General features: G+C 40.9%; 1 protein-coding gene across 4 annotated transcripts in view; it reads left to right on the top strand.

Annotated features, from left to right (window-relative positions):
- LOC135492916 (E3 ubiquitin-protein ligase RNF213-like) overlaps window positions 1-6283 on the top strand; it is a 201034-nt gene extending 194751 nt beyond the window's left edge. For all 4 annotated transcript variants that reach the window (XM_064779643.1, XM_064779642.1, XM_064779645.1 and 1 more), the window contains 2 exons: window positions 1055-1245; window positions 1911-6283. In XM_064779643.1, the coding sequence (XP_064635713.1) occupies window positions 1055-1245; window positions 1911-2076 (357 nt within the window). In that variant the 3' untranslated portion in view covers window positions 2077-6283. The remainder of the gene's footprint in view (window positions 1-1054; window positions 1246-1910) is intronic.
- The last annotated feature ends 15307 nt before the right edge of the window (window positions 6284-21590 follow it).

Raw genomic sequence — 21590 nt, 5'->3', positions numbered from 1 at the left:
CATAATAGTACAAAAATGAAGGTAAAAAGGCAAGTTTTGTCATTGTTGACCCGAATCCCTCATGACGTGAAAACGTCGAAGAAGATGTAATGCTTGAGTTGACGACGTCACGATCTCATGACATCGTCAAGACTTCGCGACCTGGCTGAATTCCAACGCAATAATGTGGAAAAAGGACGACAATGAAAATGACGTAAAAGTCAACGGTCTTTCAACAATCAGAGTCTGGATTGCATGAGAAATGATCTCGAGCATTCTCGTGCAATTAAACATTTTTATTGAACATTTGTATTGCACTCTCAGGTCATGCGCTAAATGTTTCATGCATCTTTTGCACATTTCTCTCAAAATAAAGTCTGCAAAGTTATAAAGAGCAGTGGGGTTTGCGTTGTCTTATAAAAGCCAGTCCCTGGAGCGTTGTCCGTAATTTTGGTTGAATATGTAACGTTATGTAACATTTTATATGCTGACACATAATGTGGTCTCTGTGACATTAAAAGGGTTTTAATCAAAACCTTTGATTTCTTGTGATGCCCATTTAAAGCCCGTAGCACACTAGCCGTCAACTTCGGCGTTCACAGGCGTTTTTTGCCGCAAGAGTCCTGAACACCTGAAAAATCCCTAGTCTGCTACGAATGGTGTCGGCGAACGCGACTTGCCGCCACTTGCCGCAACTAAACGCAAAATATCTAACATGTTTGATTTTTGACGCGTGTCGCAAGAAGAAGCCAGGTGTCCTACGGATTGCTGCCTGAATTGGCGTCGGCGGCAAGCCTATGGCCAATCAGTATGCGTCTTGATGTCACATGATTTCAAAATGGCAGCCTAAAGTGGCGGAAAAGACGCTACTGGACGCCGATTCTGGGCAGGTGTGCTCTGACCGGGATCCACTGGCCGCCAACTTCGGCGTCGAGAGGCGTCAGCTGAACGCTTCTTGTCGCCAAAGTTGGCGGCCAGTGTGCTGCGGGCTTTCGTCTTGAGAAGTATTTTGGTGGGTGATCATTGATGCATTGTATTGTGCATTATATTAATGTTGAGCAAACTCTCCTTACAGGACCCATTTGATACTGTGTCCAACGACTACCATCAACCATTGGACGATGATGTTATTCATTCACTTCACAATGCTCTGCAGCATCTTAACATTGACACCTTCGTGTCAGAACTCCACGAGTGCATTCTTTTGAACATTAATGCCCAGCAAAGTAGAAACGATGAGGATGCAGTCGATAATGCTAACTTCGGGTAAGTCACAGTTCGCCGGCTCAGGGTTAACTAGTTGTATCTGCATTTTTGCCAAAATTGACCTAATTATCTTAAATTAATGCACATTCAATTACCTTTAATTACAAGTTTAAATCGCTGGCAATTCTTGCAAAAAAACCGCACTGGTCCATGAGGGCTGCCATTTACATGGTGTGACGTCACAAGATTGTATATTGCATCATAACAACCACTGTTGAAGCGAGGTGTGTCATTTTTATCAGCGACTCCCCGACATCCTTCTTAAATTTTACATGGTATGACGTCATTTTCGCCAACATGGCTGACGTATGTTTTTGGCGCCAAGATATTTGTCCCTTGAATGGCCGATTAAAAAAGCCCAACGTTTTTCATGTGGCAATATTTATGCACAGAAATTTGGTCAGTTTTGATTTATCTCACTTGTTGTCTCCCAAGTAAACTGTGATTCGAACGATTTTAAATGCTATATACTGACACTTTAAGTAACTTTGATGATCTTGTTTTTAAAGATATTTTCTGAAAATAAAACATATTGTGCGCAATCAACCCATGCCAATAACTGGATACATGTCTTTGCCCCAAAGTGTCTACTATAGCCTGAGCGGGTCAGGCATAACCTGCAATCCCAACATGTGCATCAACAAGGTTTCTTCTAAATTTTTCAGCCTCGCTGATGTAATAACAGAATACATCAACTCCAAGGATGGCACAGAAATTCCTTCGCTGAGTAACGGAATGTTTCCCAGGGAAATTCTTGTGAAGCACGCTGTTTCTGTCTGGACAGAGGCCGTCACCATTCAAAACAAGGAAGAAACAAACAGGAGGCATTAATGAGGACATTACGAGGGTTTTTCAGGCATGCCATACATATACATGGCCTTTAAGGGACCTATTATATGACTTTGGCAGCATGGGCTTATCGCCAGAAGCGTTAGTTTGAACACAATCTATATTTCTTTTAACGTACATGTATGCCTTCATCAGTGTTGTGATATCCTCCCATTGGAATGACGTACAGGTGTACTGGCCGGGTAACATGGGAAAAATATATTGTATAAATTCCAATAATATGTTAAAAAACATCTTCAAAAGTGGTATAATTCCTCATACTGGATTTTGACTCTGTATAATGTAAACAATTGCAATGTTAGCAGTTGATTGACTAATTGTGTTATAAACATCAAAATAGACGCTTTGCATTTTTCTGGGCATAGAGGTGAGAGAACATAGAATATGACCTTAATCACGTAACAGCTGGTACAGTTTCCTACAATAATAAGGACAGGTTTATGCCATAGAGATATAAAGAATTTCTGATAGCTCAGCTATAAGCAACACTTATACTGCCTGATTTTCTGATGATGTCATATTTACTGCTCCCAATCACATCAGTCAAAGTTTTATGCTGAGACTTATACTGGTAATAGGCCAGTGAACATCATGGGTGAAATGAATAAAGACCAGCAAATGCTTTTATCTAAAACTCCATGTACATTTACACTAGGCCTTGCTGTACAAAATTATAGTAAAAGCATTTACTTGTCTTTATTCATATCGCCCAATGGGTCATATTAGTTTCTTTTTTATTATACAGGCCTTGCAGGTGGTAGTATCCTTTGACATGTTTCATTTCGACGTAAAAGGCAAGAAGTAATCTTACCGAAATTGCAATATTTTTGCATTTAACAGATAAGCCTTTTATAGTCAATTCGTAAATGTTGTGTCCACATTGTTTGGGGCTCTGGAGGGCAAATTACTGGTCGGATTTCTTGAGGCAAGGATCAATAAAAACCAAACTTCAAATAAATCTGACCAGTAGTTCACCCTCCAGAGCCCTAAACAATGCGGATATATATCATTTACGAATGGCCTAGAGGCTGTGAATAAAGAAAATTTGTTCCAGTAAATGCAGAAATTCCTGCAAGTTTTGCCGATAAATGACATGAGAAGGTCATTGCGAAAAAAGTTTTTAAGGACAATGCGTTTGTTCGGAGTCACTGAATTGGTAAATTTAATTACAATTGTGTGCTAATTGATACGTTATTTGTCTTACATGAGGGTTTTTTAAAGCTTTTTAGAGAATATATCTACATATATCTATTTAGACCTGACCTATTTAGCTTTATAGAGAATATATCTACATTCGCTTGGGCAATATCAGTTTGCCATGCTATAAATATATGTAATTTTGACGTTTTCTGTAATGTTCTGTATACATGCAGATGTAAATGTAATACATGTCTTGTTTCAGCTTGTTCCTTCTTATATTGAAGGAAATACTTCCTTGATATTTCTTGTATGTTTTATGTGTGTATATTACTGGTACTTATTACCTAACTTGCCTAAGTCTAAAAAACAAAAGGATCTTGATTCAAAAACCTGCATGAAAATGGCCGTTGTGCACAATGTTTTTTGAAAAATTGATAATAGCGGATAACTAGCTGGCAGTGTATCATTTCTCTCCTGGTGTCAACCATGTGATTGGCAAATATGTATTAGGCTCAATGTACTGGAAGTACCAAAAAGAGTTTTACCCGAGTTGTAATATTTTGGTGTCAGGTTTTGTTTCGGGAGTTCTGCAGATAGGCTACGAATATGAAATATGTTCCAGATCCGCTAAAAACTTAACAATTTCTCTGCAGATAAATCACCTACCTATTTAATTTTGTAGTTTTCTGTTGTTTTCTGTAATGTTATGTAGATGTACAGTAGAACCTCTCTACCCACGGGACTGACAAATCAGTGCTGTCCTGATTAGAGAGGTCAAATTGAATGAAAAAAACCAATTTGGGACCAAAACTAATCCTTAATGGAGAGGGTGTCCCTAATAGAGAGGTGTCCGCTAAGGGAGGTTCCACTGTATATGCAATAATACATGTCTGGAATGAGCTGGAATCATGTAGAAGAGGTAAACTTCAGGTGTAGCAGTTTGTTAGAAAATTTAACAATGACTGGAATGTGCTATATTCTATTTACATTATTGTACTCAAAACCATCAAAAAAGTCATCTAGGGTTTTTGTTCGTTGTAATGTAACTACACAGTATAATGTAGGCTTTCACACTCTTATTACTTATGGATTTTTTTATGAGTGAAAAGTAGAACTAGTAGTAGGCCTACTGGGTATTTCTTACCATTTAGATATTGATATGTTATAGTAGTTTAGTTCTATATAAATGCTTTTTGATTTTAACTTAAATAGATGAACAGTGGTGTAGAGGATGTTATTCGCAAATAACCCACCAACATTTCCAATTGCACAAAATTTGGTAATCAAAGTATGGCCTTATAAGAATATTGAGAAACTATCACAAAATATCACGAAACAGTACAACAGTTCAGCCGACAGATATTTTTCTTGAAATGACTTTCATCAATAATCCGTGATTAGTTATATGGGTTTTTGTGGAAAATAATTCCAAAATCATTTGCCGGTTTCCTGTAGATGAGATTATGAAAAGTATGGAAAAAAATATAATTTGTGAATTTTTCATTATATTTTTTTGTCAGATAGCTTTATAGCATAAAGCCTTGTGAAATTTTGAATTGGGATAATTTCCCAATATCCTGATGTCAATCGATACTTTGTTAACCAACCATTGAGGAAATGTCATTGAGATATTGGTGAATAACATTGACGTGTCAGCCTCATGCGGTACACTTATCTTGAATTATACATGTTGTAACAGAAAAACTGACCATGCCACGTGTCCTAATACATTTTTACATCACTGTATGAAAGTGGTTTCCAGCTCTAGTTCGGTGAGGTGCTACTTATTGTATCATAATGTTATAACATGGATAATGTGTTTGGTATAACTTTCACTTTGGTCGTAAAATATTTCTCTTGCACTCTACATGCAAGTGATATGCTGCCTATAGTTTGCGTATGTTTATTATTATACGAAAGTATGTATATGAATGTATGGGTTTAAAAACACCCTCATCTTCGCTCATGACCAAGATATTTTTTTCATCGGTATATGGTACATCAAGGTATTTTCGAGATAACCAGAAAACCTTATGTGCTTTCTGAATGTAATGACAAAATTAAAAGAAATAGCCAATCATGTCTCCGAAAATGTTCAGTTCCATGCAATTGAAAAAAATGACATATGTGACCCGTCACAGCAAAAGCAGGCGCATGTCGCTCTGAGCTTGGCAGGTTGAGACGGGCTGTTTGTTCATTTCTCTATTGTCTGCCTATTGTGAAATATGAGCACATCAATTTCTTCCATTATCTCCTGGTGTCATTTAGGCTCATCTTCTGGGCGACATGCGCCTGGTTTTGCTGTGATGGCTCACACATTGTAAAGCATTGAATGTACAATTATTACAGAATGGCTTGTTCCATTGAAATGTGAGGATATTTTATTGTAAACCATAGAATGTACATTTATTACACATGTTCAAAATGAAACATGCGTACCTTTGGCTGTTTCCTTTAGATATTGTAATGAGGTAGTGTTAGCTCCATGTATTAATTAGGACTTGTATTTTAAACTATTAAGCGTTCCCATGCTCATCATATTTTTGGTTGTACTTGTAGTTGGATAAAGTGGTATAATTATAGCCAGAGTACAATTATACATAGTCCCTTACCTTATATGTATGTGTGCTGTCCTGTATGTCTGGTAGCAGCATATGTGCACTGTCCTGTATGGCTGGTAGCAGCATGTGCACTGTAGTCCGCTGTCACATTATTCCTTGTTTCACTAACATCATGCTGAAATGGCAATCCATAAAAATGTATGATTTTGTGTTTATATTGGGTGTTCCTGCCTTTTAAATAGTGCTATTTTTGTTAAAAACAAAAATGTTTGTGCCAAAATAGAACAATTTGTGTATATGATTACTCCTATATTACAGTAATAAAATTCATGTCAACACAGTATTGCTGTTTGATGTATATTGATGATTTAAAATACTATGTACTGTCTTTGAATGTACTTGTATATTTCTTTTCCCCAATTATGGGGGTGCAATTCATATTATTATTATTATTATATCCTTATTAAAGGAGGACCACGCTAAATGTGCATATTATTACTATCCTTTGCACCATGAAATCATCTTTTAGTGTTCCAACAAATTTCATCGATGATTTAAACCAATTGGAAAAGAACAGCTTTCACTACCAACCAAAAAAATGGTGATTTAATCCCGCAATGTTGCACGGAAATCCCTTACAAACATCATGATCAATTGTTTAAAAGGAAACCTATAGCGAAACGCTTATCAAAATGGGGAGTTTTGAACGGCCCGGTTAAAACCTAAGGCGGGTAGTAAGCTTCCATTGATAAATATTGGCAGTTTCGAGTTCCCTTCAGGTTGTTGATTATGTAGCCAATGAGCTGCATCAGAAGTAATCACCAATTTAGTTCTAGTTGTTTTGGCTTACTGGACTTTGCGCAAAGAAAGCAACGAGCGCAATGGTGGAGCGACCATTATTTTTGGCCATTTTGTCTTCCTAAAATAAACTTGGGGCGAATACTGCCATAGAATAGCCGTACCTGCATATTGTGGATGGTGTAATGCTTGGTCATGGGTTCGATTCTGGGGATTAACTCCTCAAGTTCGTAAGCCATGGGTTTGAATCTGGATATTTACTCCTCAAAGTGATGGTGTAGTGTGTTGGTCATAGGTACAGTTCTTGATAGTTACTCCTAAATGGGGTGCTGTAGTGCTTCGGTCATGGGTTCGATTCTTGAGATATTCTCTTCAATGGGGTGGTGTAGTGCTTCGGTCATGGGTTCAATTTTGAGATTTACTCTTTGGTGTGGTGCGGGTCTCAGCCCCCTGTTTACCTCAATATGTAATATACCTTCCGTTTGTCGCGCTGTGGCACCTATCCATCCCCATGTCACAATATACTAGTCCCAGTGATTTGCACTTGTAGTGTAGCCCCTCTATTTGACCATAGCAGCAATGTATGGACAGTAAGATGCTGGCGCAACCTGTCAATTACCATAGCCAAACTCAAACTCCAAACTAACATAATAGAACAAGATAATTGTCCCTGTGACTACCCGTGAATCACCTGTGACTAAAAATAGTATTCCATCGCCTCGACCGCCAAGGGTATGTGTAACCTTACTGTTGGAATTCTATGTCATGGCTTGCATGTGCTACTGCTAGAGTTATGTGTGCTAGCTTGATCGCCTCCAGCTTGCGTTTCGCCTACTTTTGCAATGATAACTCCCCATGTAACCACGATCTTAGGATGACCAGGCTGTGTATTGTATACAGGAAAATACACCCAGAGTTTTCGGAACAAGCTGGGTTTGGTTATTTGAGCTTATGAGACAAGACCACAATTTATTTTTTAAGCCTTTTAGCAGTTAAATTGTCAATGTTTGACCGCGACGCATCAAAGAACGCGTGGTGTTGTGAATCTGAAATTTAGATTATGTTATTCCGGACAGTCGGGCAAGTAAATGGTGAAAAATAAAATGGTGATTGACCACGGAAATTTTTTTATAATCGACAAATTAGACAGACTTTAATATTTCCACTCTTTTCAGCCAACTGGCAGAAAAAACTCAAAACACGCCCCCTATTACCCAATTAGCAAAATTCGAAATTAATTTTTTCATCAAATAATTTCTTTATATCTGTAGACTTGCCACAACAAATATTTTTTCAATACCTCTCCAAATATGTACTTGAGAGTTAAAAACATGCACTCGTCTAATTGATAGGCCTCGACCCTCCAACCTATGAATATTCATTAGTGGTCTTGTCTCAATGAAGGTACATTTCAGGGGTTAACATTTTGAGATTTTTTTCAAACTAATGTAGATGACATCCCACAACTCTCCAACAAAGGAAAGTCATATCTGGACATTTTTGGAGAAATGAGAGACATTTCAAAGAGTGGTAAAAACTGTGCCAAAGCGACGAAAGAGGACAAAATCGACAAAAAGTCATGATTTTGCAGCCAACAGCACCAAATTCAAAGACCTGCCCTGGCCAGAATAAGCAAGCTATGGAGCTGAAAATTTAGGATGTGATTTAGGAATATCTTTGCTGCTTAGGGCAAAACTTTCAGAATCAAGGCCTAAGTAGTTTCAAAGAAATTACAAAATGAATGGCAACACAACAAGACTTGTAAAAATGAAACCGAACTTAGACCGTGGTTAGGTTGACTCTTATTTGGGTCAAATTAAGTTTTTTTCTCATTATTTTAGCTTGTTTTGACCTTAAATCATCAGCAATACAATATTCTAAATGAATTAGAGTGATTTGAGCACATTCAAATTTTTCACTATATTGACCCAAAATGTAGTGTAAATGGAGACAAGACCACAATTTATTTTTTAAGCCTTTTAGCAGTTAAATTGTCAATGTTTGACCGCGACGCATCAAAGAACGCGTGGTGTTGTGAATCTGAAATTTAGATTATGTTATTCCGGACAGTCGGGCAAGTAAATGGTGAAAAATAAAATGGTGATTGACCACGGAAATTTTTTTATAATCGACAAATTAGACAGACTTTAATATTTCCACTCTTTTCAGCCAACTGGCAGAAAAAACTCAAAACACGCCCCCTATTACCCAATTAGCAAAATTCGAAATTAATTTTTTCATCAAATAATTTCTTTATATCTGTAGACTTGCCACAACAAATATTTTTTCAATACCTCTCCAAATATGTACTTGAGAGTGAAAAACATGCACTCGTCTAATTGATAGGCCTCGACCCTCCAACCTATGAATATTCATTAGTGGTCTTTTCTCTTATTTAGTAAGGAGCAGTGGGTTTGGCCATATGGAGGGTGTTCTCGACTTGTAGGGTTGTATTTGTGGGTTTGGGGTGGCAATGGTGGATGGTTTTTCTCCTGTGGTGATCATAGGGCTTTAATGATGTGGAAGCTCTCGCACGATACTGCACATGTAAAGTGATTTAAGGTTATATGAGTTGATTAGGAGCTGTTTCATACTGACATTCAGTTTTGTTGTAGAGTTTGTAAAAAGGGAAAGTTTTATTTGGACAGTTTGAGGTTTGGAGGTGAGAGGTGAGAGGATGCATTGCTTATGAAGGCAATGCGTCCTCTCACATTGTGCTGCAGATGTTAAATGGATGAAGCGGATACAAGTTGATTGGTTCTGTTTGTACTCACATTCAGATAGAAATGTCGTGGAATATCGGACAGTTGTGGTTGACGAGAAGAAGGATGCATTGATGTGATTTTGTCCCTGCTGCATTTGGGCACTGGAATGGGCTGTATGCACTGACGTCATAATTGCAAGAAGTTTGGTGCATGTCATGTTGTGGAACTTTCTGGCATGAAACATTGCACTTGTGAATGTTTTTGGGTATGATACGGCTGCTTCAAATCGTTGACCAAATCATGAAATGAGCAGAGTGGATGCCGGTCGGGCCTAGGCCCACACTGGTACTACTTACTTGACTTCAAGCTCGGTGTCATTAATTACTACGAGCCGCCCAAAGAATACACACGCATTCCTAATGGCTTATGTCACTTGAAACATGGCTCTTTCCACAAACTTTCCAGTTACAAGGCGCAAACACCGAAAGTACCGGCAGCCGTGGCTGTCATATTTTACCGCACGATGACATGAGCATACACGTGCATACACGAGGTGTACAACGTCATAAAATCGTGTGTGGTGCAACGTCACAAAATTGTGCAATGTCTGCGTCGTCATCGGATCTTGCTAAAAATTATCAGTTCACAATTTCGGACGCGTCATCAGTTTTGATATTCACCGATAAAATCCTTTTTTTCTTCTAGTCAAATTTCGTCCGAGCTCCTTTTCACCGTAAACTACCTTGAAAATTATTGTGCTAACTATTCCATGCGGTTAAACCGATTGGAGCGGGTTCTATCATAGATAACTGGAGGTCGAAATCCACAACCAGGAATATGACTTATGAAACCATTTGAAGCGGTTTGCAAAAGCCTTCGTCGTGAGGTGGTGCCGCCTGTCGGCGGTTCCGGGACCATTGTGTCTAGGGACTGTTGCACTCGTTGCGTTGCGTTGCTTTCTTTGCGCAAAGTCCAGTAAGCCAGTTATTTTTACCACGATAAAGACTTATGCCATGACTGGATCTCTTTAATCTTCGCCAAGATTGTATTATACATTCACTTAGAAAGACTACTTCATAGAACTTGATAATGACCAGTTTCCTTGCAAATCCTGATTCCCTGCAGCGAGTGCAGGGCCCACAGCGAGTTTACTCTGCCTTTCACTTTCAAAGGACTACTTTCACTATCCTGGTTACAAGTGCACATGCTCACAACACTGGCAACGTGCTGAGTAATAAGGTAGCGTGTGCGCATGTTTTGAGCGATTTATTTTTTCACACCAGGTGACGCCATTTTGTTTCCCATATTTGGCATAATTTATGCCGCAGCGTCATTGCATGTAGAATGTACGTAGATCAACATACCTGTGCTTGATGCAGCGGGTGGATAAGGTTACTTTCCTTATCTTCATTAAGCATCTGGTTCCCAGGTATTTTACGGGGCGTTTGCACCTCGTCGCATGAACTTTCGAAAGCAGGCCTCCCAATCACAAAATCCACTTGATTTACTCTGCATCTTACGAAAATAGTCAACACTATATAGGTCTTTAACCATGGTAATGGTAATTGTTTCCTTTCTGTTTATATCTTAGGGCTTATTTTTGAAAACTTTATGGAGTGTGCGTGCGTGTGCTAAGCGCTTCGCGCTTCTACCGGTAAGCAAAACAAAAGCCATTTTGTGCCCAAGGACGATTTTTCAGCGATTTTTCAGCAATTCCCAAAGTTTGTTTAACTTTCATATTTTTTTGCCAAACAGTGGCCACTGGGTGTCCACAAACTAAAGAAAAACACGTACTAGTATTCTTCGCAGAACGTTACTGTTGGACCAAATTAATGTTACCCGTTGTTTTTCTGGAAATTGACATCCTCACTGAGATACGCTTGACCACGCCCCCCCCCTGCCCGGGCCACGCCCTTGACCACGTGCAGTCATGTCCCAAGACGATGCCAAGACTAAAACCCTACCAGGAACAGGATCCATTTTCGAAAAATTCATGGAAAAATTAGCAATCGATGCCTTCCAGTGGCTAAAAACAAGAAACTGACAAACGGCTGAGTCAAGTAAAAATCGCGCGCTAAAACAAAAGAACCGCTTCAGGTAGGTCATCCAGTGTGAACTCTGGCTAAAGTACCTTGAGACAAGGTACCTAGTGTTGGCTAAAGTACCTTGAGACAAGGTACCTAGTGTTGGCTAAAGTACCTTGAGACAAGGTACCTAGTGTTGATTATCTCTGTCAACCTCGTTCGCCTGTTGCCTCTCAGCTTGCACTAACTGAGACATGCGAGCCGAAATGGGGATTCCCATAACCTCATTCGTATGAATAAATTATGACGCGTGTGCCAAATATGGGAAACAAAGTGGCGTCGCCTGGTGTGAAAAAATAAATCAGATGTTCTGAAGGGGTTGATGCTGGTGGACAAGTTGACAGGTCGACTGATGGATAGTAGGCCTACGTGTGACTGATTGACAGGTTAGGTCGACAGGTGCGGGATAGTGTTACTAATTGACAGGTTGATAGGTCGATGGTTATACAACGAAGCAATTCAAGAAATGTATAAACAAATATTTATTGATCCGGCGAGATACTGATACCGGTAATGAAGAAAGACCCTGCCAACAGAGGTCGTCGGGCTGTCGACCAGTGCGGATTCTAAAGATATAAACATGTTTGCAAGAAGGCCTACAATGAAGTGCCCGAAGACAGTTATCTTTATCCTGTCGACCATTGCATATATATAGATTGAAGCCGAACCACTCATTATTTGTTACCGCGTGAGGGATCTATTTTAGATGAAAGGGGATGGTCAACTCAGGCTGGGCCCAGTGATTCAAAATAAGTTTTGTCGCAAACGTTGGTGTAAGTGCCAAGAGCTTAACTAAGGAGGTAACGGTAAGTCATGATAACGCCAACACCGGCCCTTGCCGAGGGATGCTATTGAATAATCGATGATAACTGATATGACATGATGAGGCGTCACTTCGATCTGCGCGCGAAATCACATTATTGAGCATTTCAGGGCGGGAATTTGATGAAAAAAGTAAGTAATACAGGTATATACATATTATTTCCTCATCTAAATCGTCAATCTTGACACTATAGGCGCTGATTTCGTTCCTTAAAAGGCCTCCAAACTGGTAACTTGCCGCCATATTGAAAAGCAGTACCGCGGATGTAGAAAAGGAAATAATCTCTCATTATAACTCACACAACGTAGTGAGTGTAATGGTTACGTATGTGTATAAAGTGTAAACAAAATTCATATATCCATCATGTCCATCGAATCTGAAAAAATTTGTGCAGACCCATGACAGTTCCGGTTCCGGTACAGTTTGTTGCATTCCATACGGGCCGCGAAATTTTTTTCTGCAGGATACTTCTGGCATAGTGTACATCTGAGCGCCAATCAGAATTCAAGGCAAGCACGTGTCTTTGTTGACATCATCTTGCCACATGGCGCAATAATGTCAACAATGCCACGTGTTCTGATAATCTTGGAAAGAACAAGTTAGCAAATGGTTAGAGGAGTATATTAGCTAAAATATATTTATTTGCAGTATCTTAACATGTATTTTCATTGTCGAGTGGACTGTATTTATTGGACTTGTCTGTTAAAGGCGCACTGTGCTCGGCAAAATAGCCGAGGTTGAATGTTTATCTGTCAACCGTGTAACTAGTTCTGCTGTATATGCATAGGTGACGCCACCATTCAATTTATTTTGTTTGCTTGTCAAAATGTGTTTTATACAATGGCCCTTCAACAATGTTCAAACTACCAAAATCAACAGCAGACATCGGATACACTGTCCCTTTAATAATTATCAACATTGGCAACACTGTCAGTGTCACTGCCCCTTAAAATTTCACAAATCAATGCATGCACTGCAATGTAGCGATCAGATCAGCTGATGCCTCTTTTGTACGCATAATATCATCAATTTTACAATGAATCTGTGCAATTCATTCCTAAACACTACGACACAAACCTTGAGTAGAGCATAATTGGGGTCAGACAATGAACTATTGTCACATTCACAGTGAAGTGGCACTCGGCATGCGACTCGGTATCGTCCATTGTATTTGCATTATCATGCATAAATAAACAGTGTGACGTCAAAGATCGCGTATGGGCGGTTATTACCGCAAATAAAGACAAACCAAAGCAAAGACACTTGTGTAGCATATCAAGGACACGTAGATTGATACTCCTGGGCGGTTATTACCGCAAATAAAGACAAACCAAAGCAAAGACACTTGTGTAGCATATCAAGGACACGTAGATTGATACTCCTATGTGTGCCACATCAAAGACATCTGGACCATACACCACGTCAAAGATAACGATGCGAAGTCAACAGGCGGCGCCACTGTAGATTGCTGGCGGCCGTATGCCTGTTGACGTTGTTGTTATTCGCCACCTCTCTCCCCATTATTCCAACAACTTGTTGAAGGAGGTTGACACAGTTTTCTAACTTATCTCTATCCATGGTTATGATATACTAGTATGATTGATGATGTTGAAAAGAAAGGGGATCTCAAAATACGACAGTCTACTACGAATAGATGCAATAGTGACATAACAACACATGTGCATTTTCCCGCTAGTCGCTTATATCAACAAAAACCTATAGTTGTCGAAATCGTTTTTACTTTTCCCAAGACGGTGGCGCCGCCTGTTGACTTCGCATCGTTATCTTTGACGTGGTGTATGGTCCAGAGAGGTATTGCGGTCATGTCTTATCTGTGCTGTGTATGGCTCATGAAAACAACTGTCTATCCCAGGGAGGTTGCGGTCTAGTTTTATCTGTATGCTGTATCAAACAAAAACAAAACATGCATTCCAGATGTCTTTGATGTGGCACACATAGGAGTATCAATCTACGTGTCATTGATATGCTACACAAGTGTCTTTGCTTTGGTTTGTCTTTATTTGCGGTAATAACCGCCCATAATCGCGCCAATTGTGATTGGCTGTCAGATGTACACTGTGACAGAAGTATCCTGCAGAAAAAAATTTCGCATACGGGCCGCGCTTGCCGATCCTGCTTTCACGACGCACCGCAACCACAGTTACCATGATTCCCGTTGTTGACGCAATTATTTCATGACTTCATGAGCCATTGACCAATCACGCAAGTAGATTTATTCACACCGGCGCCACTGTCCTGAAGTGCGGGTGTGGGACATCATGTATCTAAAAATCGTCTGCTAGAACATACAGGACAACAACGTCGGCGGAGACAGTTGTGACATTTCATTGCAGACGAAGTAAACGTCCTCTTCTTCTCGATTTACGTACTTTACTTCACAAAAGTCAGTTTTAACACTACTGCACAAATATAGAGTGGTCATAATGTTCCATTTGGATAGAGATTTGACGGACTGATTTGGAAATTCATTCCAACCATGCAACTGTTTCAGAAATGAGAAAAAGCTCCTGGGTGTCATGACATGCATGGTGTGTCTTGCCTCTGCATTTTTGTACTCAGGCATGTCAGAGGGTTTTCAATTTTCATATCATTGAAGAAATAATTCATTCCAATCTACAAGTACATGTATATCAATCACATCATTTATTTAAAAATCGTCTACTAGGACATACAGGACAACGTCGGTGGAGACAGTTGTGACATTTCAATTTCATTGCATAGAGATTTGACGGACTGATTTGGAAATTCATTCCAACCATGCAACTGTTTCAGAAATGAGAAAAAGCTCCTGGGTGTCATGACATGCATTCAATTATTATTTCACCACAAAGAGCTGCTTCTTCCAGCAGATATGAGACAGCTACCGGGGCGGGGACTATTTCTTTATGGGGCCTTATTGTTCAGCGTCTCCAAGGAATTCTATTTTTAGAGTCCAATGGGGGGGGGGGCTTCCCCCCAATGTACTTACTAAAACCTGTCACTTTCAGAGAACGGGGGAGGGGGTTTGGGGGACTGATCCCCCAATGTACTGGCTTTATATGTCAGAAGGACAGTTGTGTGAGTTCACTAGAGATTGCTCTTTACATATTAACTCACACAACGTAGTGAGCGTAATGGTTACGTGTGTATAAAGTGTAAACAAATTTCATATATCCATCATGTCCATCGAATCTGAAAAAATTTGTGCAGACCCATGACAATTCTGGTTCCGGTACAGTTTGTCGCATTCCATACGCGCCGCGCTTGCCGATCCTGCTTTCACGACGCACCGCAACCACAGTTCCCATGATTCCCATTGTTTCCTTCCTCGTGACGCAATTATTTCATGACGTCATGAGCCATTGACCATTCACGCAAGTAGATTTATTCACACCGGCGCCACTGTCCTGAAGTGCGGGTGTGGGACATCATGTATCTAAAAATCGTCTGCTAGAACATACAGGACAACAACGTCGGCGGAGACAGTTGTGACATTTCATTGCAGACGAAGTAAACGTCCTCTTCTCGATTTACGTACTTTACTTCAAAAAAGTCAGTTTTAACACTGCTAAATCCAGATCCAGTCACGTGATTTCTAGTAACTGCCAAACTCGACCCAGTGCCGGAACTGTGAAGTAATGATGTAGGTCACGTGGTCAGAGCGCAGGAGTTCCCGTACCGCCTGGCTATCCGATTTAGCATCTACCGTTCCGGAACGACATCAGCGCCTCTAGTGTCAAGATCGTAAATTTGCCATTCTTAATTTTGGCGCCAAACGAATCCAAAGAAAACGCGTTAAAACAATTAAGAATATATCAGCTACAAAAATTCGTTATTAACTAACTGGTGAAGAAACATACACACATATCTAGGCTAGCAGGTGGAAAATTCAATTGTTATTTCACCACAAAGAGCTGCTTCTGTCACCAGTCACTGTCGGCAGATATGAGACAGCTACCGGGGCGGGGACTACTTCTTTATGGGGCCTTATTGTTCAGCGTCTCCAAGGAATTCTATTTTTAGAGGCCAATGGAGGGGGGGTTTGGGGGGGGGGCCTTCCCCCCAATGTACTGACTAAAACCTGTCACTTTCAGAGAACGGGGGAGGGGGTTTGGGGGACTCATCCCCCAATGTACTGGCTAAATATGTCAGAAGGACGGGGGTTTGGGGGGCTCCCCCATGTCAAACAGTTGTGCGAGTTCACTAGAGATTGCTCTTTACATATTAATGAGACTATACGCATCACCATTAAGCCCGCGAAAATTATTGCTGCACTACGCTTCGTTTATAGTTCTCCATACGATCATCTTAAAACCCACCAGCAAGTGTCAGATTTTATTTATAAAGATCATATTTTCTTAGTTATTAATAAAATGGAACGTTTTATGTGAGAAAGTGGCACTAATTCGGTCTGAATAAGATTTACAGTCCGAACTGGTGACACAGTGGATGACGTAGGATTAACAAAACCCTGAATATCAGGATGCCGACATCCGAGATGGCGGCAATTGATCAATTCCAGTGTCTGTTTTTTTTAAATTTCGGCACTGGGGCGAGTTTTCGAAATCGTAATCTGTCAGTAGCGTTGTGTTGACCATCCAAACGGTAATCTGGCAGTCGACACGCCGTGAGTAACATGACGGTTTTCGAACACGTTGTCTGACTACACACATCCTGAGATCCTACGCCAGGCGGAGCATATTGAAAACCACTGGTTATACCAGGATGGACTACACATTGATCACATGGTGACGCCATGTATATACATGTAAGCTGACAGTGGATCCTAACGGGTTACAGGACGCATCGTACTTCGATGCGCTAACGTGCAAGGCATTGTGACATCAGTTTGGATGTGGCCACGTATCATTGCAACAATGCCGGGATTTGGTAATTTGGGATGCCCAAGATTTTGTTTTTTATTGATCGCAGAAACCTTCATCCTCGAAAATCCAGGTCAGTCGTATCCTCCCCGCCCCCCCCCCTCCGCACACGTTGCTCGGTCGATAGTAGAGAGGTTGCGAACCGTCCCCACTCCCACTCCCACTCCGAGTTCAACTCGAGTCGTTCTCGGAACTCGTGACGTCGAAAAGTAGGTTGCGCGCACCAACGGGAACCGAGTTGGGAGGCGTCATTCGGCCAGCCTGCGAGTCACACGGCCAAACTGGAAATCGGCCAAATTAACGACGTACCAGAAAAAAAGTAAATAAAGCAGACAAGATTCTACAATTTTGGTGATTTACAGCTAGTAAAAAGCCGTTTCCTCTGTAACATGTGCGTATTTCTATTGTAAAACTACGAATTACTTCAGTCCTAAGATAACTAGATCCAAAAAGTACAGAGGGGAACAGAGTTTCATTCATGAAACTATATTTTGGGGCGACAGGCCTACGACGTGCGAGTCTTCCTGTCACGCACAGTCCGTACACGGCCGTTCTACACAATTTTGAACACTTCAAAAACAACAAGTTTTTCTCCGTCTTTTTCACAAAAAATCTTGTTACAACTTACGTGACGTGCTAGAACAGTGTGTAAGGGATATTGCTTCTTCATTGTCACTTGATTTAAATGTCTAAAAGCTTAGATAATGCAAGTGGGAGAACACTTACGAGTTCGCGGCCTCCAACTCGTAAAATCGTCCGAGTTCATGGAGTATTAGACGGGGAAATCCCTCGTGAAGTGATGACGTAATACGCCAAAACAGAATCCCCTCGGAGTGGGAGTGGGAGTGGGGACGGTCCGCAACCTCTCTAATGCCGAGTGTTGGCCTGAGCTTCGGGATGAGAAACCTTAAGAGTATAAGCAGAAACACACGGACAAGTCTTCAAAAAGTAGAATGCGAGCAATGTATGTTTCTAAGTTGATACCTGGGCCGAGTTGTTCAATTACAACGTTAGCTTTAACGGAGACGTTAAGTCTTAACGTGGAAATGTTAATGGGCTTAACTGAAAGAGATAACGTTCTTATGGATACTTAGGTGGCACTAAACATTGGGGACGGGTCCGTTTTGTCCCCCCCCCCCCCCCCGAGAAATGTAGTTCTTAAGACGCAGGCCGATTCCATGTTCATGAATGGCTCCATCCTGTTCCAAATACTATTTACTTTGACGCCCTGGTCTTAGTTTCCATGTGCAGAGGGATCTTTGGCGATTTTATGAGCCTGGCATCTGTGCCATTTTAAAAGCAGGTCTCAATCCCCACTTTGGCCTCAATATGTAACATACACGCGAGGCTGGGCGTAGTTGTGCGAGTGTCACTTATGATCCACGTGGTGTCAAAGGTGGCGCCACTTATCGGTGCACTTATGAATTGAATGCAATGAAAATGTTGTAGACTTCTTCTCTGGATTCATACGAAACCAGAAATGTATGGATTATGGTGCCTGTGATGTATGATTAGGCCTCAGCAGGAACTGAAAGACTACCTCGTGTCGGTTGCCCGGGGCCTATTTTGACGCTGCCCTTGACACCGTCCTCCGCACTGTGTAGTGCCACCTTAGGTGTGTGTGTGTTTTTTTTACTTTGACGCCCTGGTCTTAGTTTCCATGTGCAGAGGGATCTTTGGCGATTTTATGAGCCTAGCATCTGTGCCATTTTAAAAAGCAGGTCTCAATCCCCAGTTTGGCCTCAATATGTAACATACCTTCCATCTGCCACGCGAGGTTGGGCGTAGTTTTCGAGTGTCAATTATGATCCACGTGGTGTCAAAGGTGGTGCCACCTATCGGTGCACTTATGAATTAAATGCAATGAAAATGCTGTAGACTTCTTCTCTGGATTCATACGAACCCAGAAATGTATGGATTATGGTGCCTGTGATGTATGATTAGGCCTTAGCAGGAACTGAAATACTACCTCGTGTCGGTTGCCCGGGGACTATTTGACGCTGCCCTTGACACCGTCCTCCGCACTGTGTAGTGCCACCTTAATGGGCCATAGGTCATATTCTGAATCACCTTTAAAATGATCATAAGCCATTGGAAGGCCACTAGCAACTCTCTGGTACCCATTTTAACACCATTTGCGAATATTGGCATGTCACCAGGGCAACATGAAGGCACTATGCTCGAATCTGCATTTTGGCTTGAAATCGCCATGTGGGAAGGTTGGTGAAAAGTTCACCGTGGTGTATTTGCCTCCAATTCTCGAATGGCCACCAGAACCAAGCCTTTTCACATTAACCCATGATGTGACACACCATTGTGTTTGTAATCACCTTTAGTTTCTGTATCTGTCGTCTAAAGGGGCATTATTAGTGAGGTTTCGCAACCACCCGTTTAGGCCCTACGACGACGTTTATCTATTGTGTGAGTTTACCTGAACAATAGATAAACGTCGTCGAAGGGCCTAACCGGGCGGTTGCGAAACCTCCCTATTGAACATCACAAACCCATTAACGTAACCATTAGGGATAACGTGACTTTTGTGCTTTTGAACAAACGGGCCCTGATTATATAATCATGGTACTTAACTTCCTGGTACTACTCTTACCGATTCAGCCGGCCTCCGTCATCCTATTCATTTTCCTCTTTGAGGGGGCAAGGCCAATATCAATTAATTTCCCTCTTCTCGGGGGGGGGGGGGGGGGGCGAGGGATAAGGTCAATACGACAACTTCATTTTCCTCTTCTTGGGGCCAATGTACCGACTTTGTTTAAGGAATTGATACCTCACTGTCGGTATTGGTTGCCTCACCATAACCACGAGGGTGGAGCTAATATTTTGACCAAAACCGAGGCGAAGGTACAGTTCTACCAGAAAGTAAATGTCCACAGGGTTTTTTAAAAATATTATAGAGATAGAATAAGATAATTGAATGCTGTTTTCAGCAGAGAATGGTATATCTAGTTGGTCATGTATCTGTTGTATTTGGACCCAGCTAATCCTGTCTCTTAATTATCTAACAGGCAATTAAAAAAAAAATCGAAAAAGTATCTTTTCTATTTTATTATATTTTCGTTCTTTTTTTCGCAATGTATGGGTGAACTATGATGCAACAAAGGTATTTTTGCTTTAATTACTAGAAAATTTCTGCTAAATTCTTTCATTTTGAAGATTAGTTTAGCTCGCTGCAGGTGATTGTTTTTTTCAGACAGCTGGTGACCTTTGAGAACACCCCTCATGGTCAGCAATGCAGTTAGTCAGGGTCTTTATGGCCAACTCAGCTCATACATAAAGAATTGGGGGGTCTTTATCAAAGGTTATTGAAGAGATTTAGAAAATAACATAAAATCCTTAGAAAAAATGTGCATTTGTCGTGACTATCCAACACACTTTATGGAATGGCAAGTGCAAAAAAGTGATGGTTATAAAGCACAGTTCATGGGCTCATTTGAATTTTTGAAAAGGCATATGAAATAAATCAAATCCCCCATTGTAATTAAGTGCAGCATGTTGACATTACTGCGCCATTGACCAGTATCAATTGACGATGTTCTTGCGTACGTACGTAGGTGGTTGTCTGGGCTCTAGCGTATGATCGCTTACAACGGAAGAGGTAGGCCTAGTACTGACCCAGGTCGAATATCCTGATAAAACTCTTGTACTCGAGTACATACTTAAACGTTTTTTGTACGATTCTTTGCTAAATCTTCTTTTTTAAATCTTGAAACGAATGTACATGTTCATGATCACGAAATTGAATCTTTCTGGATTTTCGACAAGTGGGTAAAACCCAGAAATTGTGCGTACCTACCAAGTATGTTTCCCGGTAGCTGATGGGTAGTTGGTAAAACCTGGACGCAGATTGTGGACGCTGGACGCTGGGTTTTGCATCATTGGATTGCACTGCCTGCTTTCATCACCCTCGCCTTCAATTCGAGGTGATTAGTTTGGTTTCCTCAGGTCTCACTGACCAGTGCGGTTGAGCCATAGGCAGAGGCCCTTACACAAGGCGGAGGAAGCCACTGCTGGTCACAACAAACAAGCAGCAAGCAAAAGACCGTATGGTCGCACACCACATGTTCTTTTGTCTATTGTCTCCATATTTAGGTTTGTTTGGGCCAGCGTGAGTGGTTTCCTCCGCCGGTTGTGAAAGGGTCAATTCCCGGTCTAGAAGTAAAGAATGTCCCACTTGAAAAATTCGTGAACATGCTGCGTGCGTACCTGAGGTCCTCTTCAACGTGGTTTTCACTGACAAAAGCTGCGACAAACTGGCCGAGTACGGTTTAACAAAGGCAATATGTTCGTGGAAATTCAATTTCCGACGTATTCTGCAACGTTCTGATCCCAGTTCTTTTCGTCTACATGGACAATCTATCCAGAATCGTCAATAAGGTTCTATATAGAACAGAACAAAAAGGTAAGCAAACAACAATTCGAATGATGAAGAATTTTACTTAAACTTTCACCGGACAAGTTGTTCCCCGAGCAACGGATCGTAATAAGCT

This window comes from Lineus longissimus, chromosome 8, assembly GCF_910592395.1.
Source record: "Lineus longissimus chromosome 8, tnLinLong1.2, whole genome shotgun sequence".
Classification (NCBI taxonomy): Eukaryota; Metazoa; Nemertea; class Pilidiophora; order Heteronemertea; family Lineidae; genus Lineus; species Lineus longissimus.
This window is presented reverse-complemented; position numbering and strand designations above follow the sequence as displayed.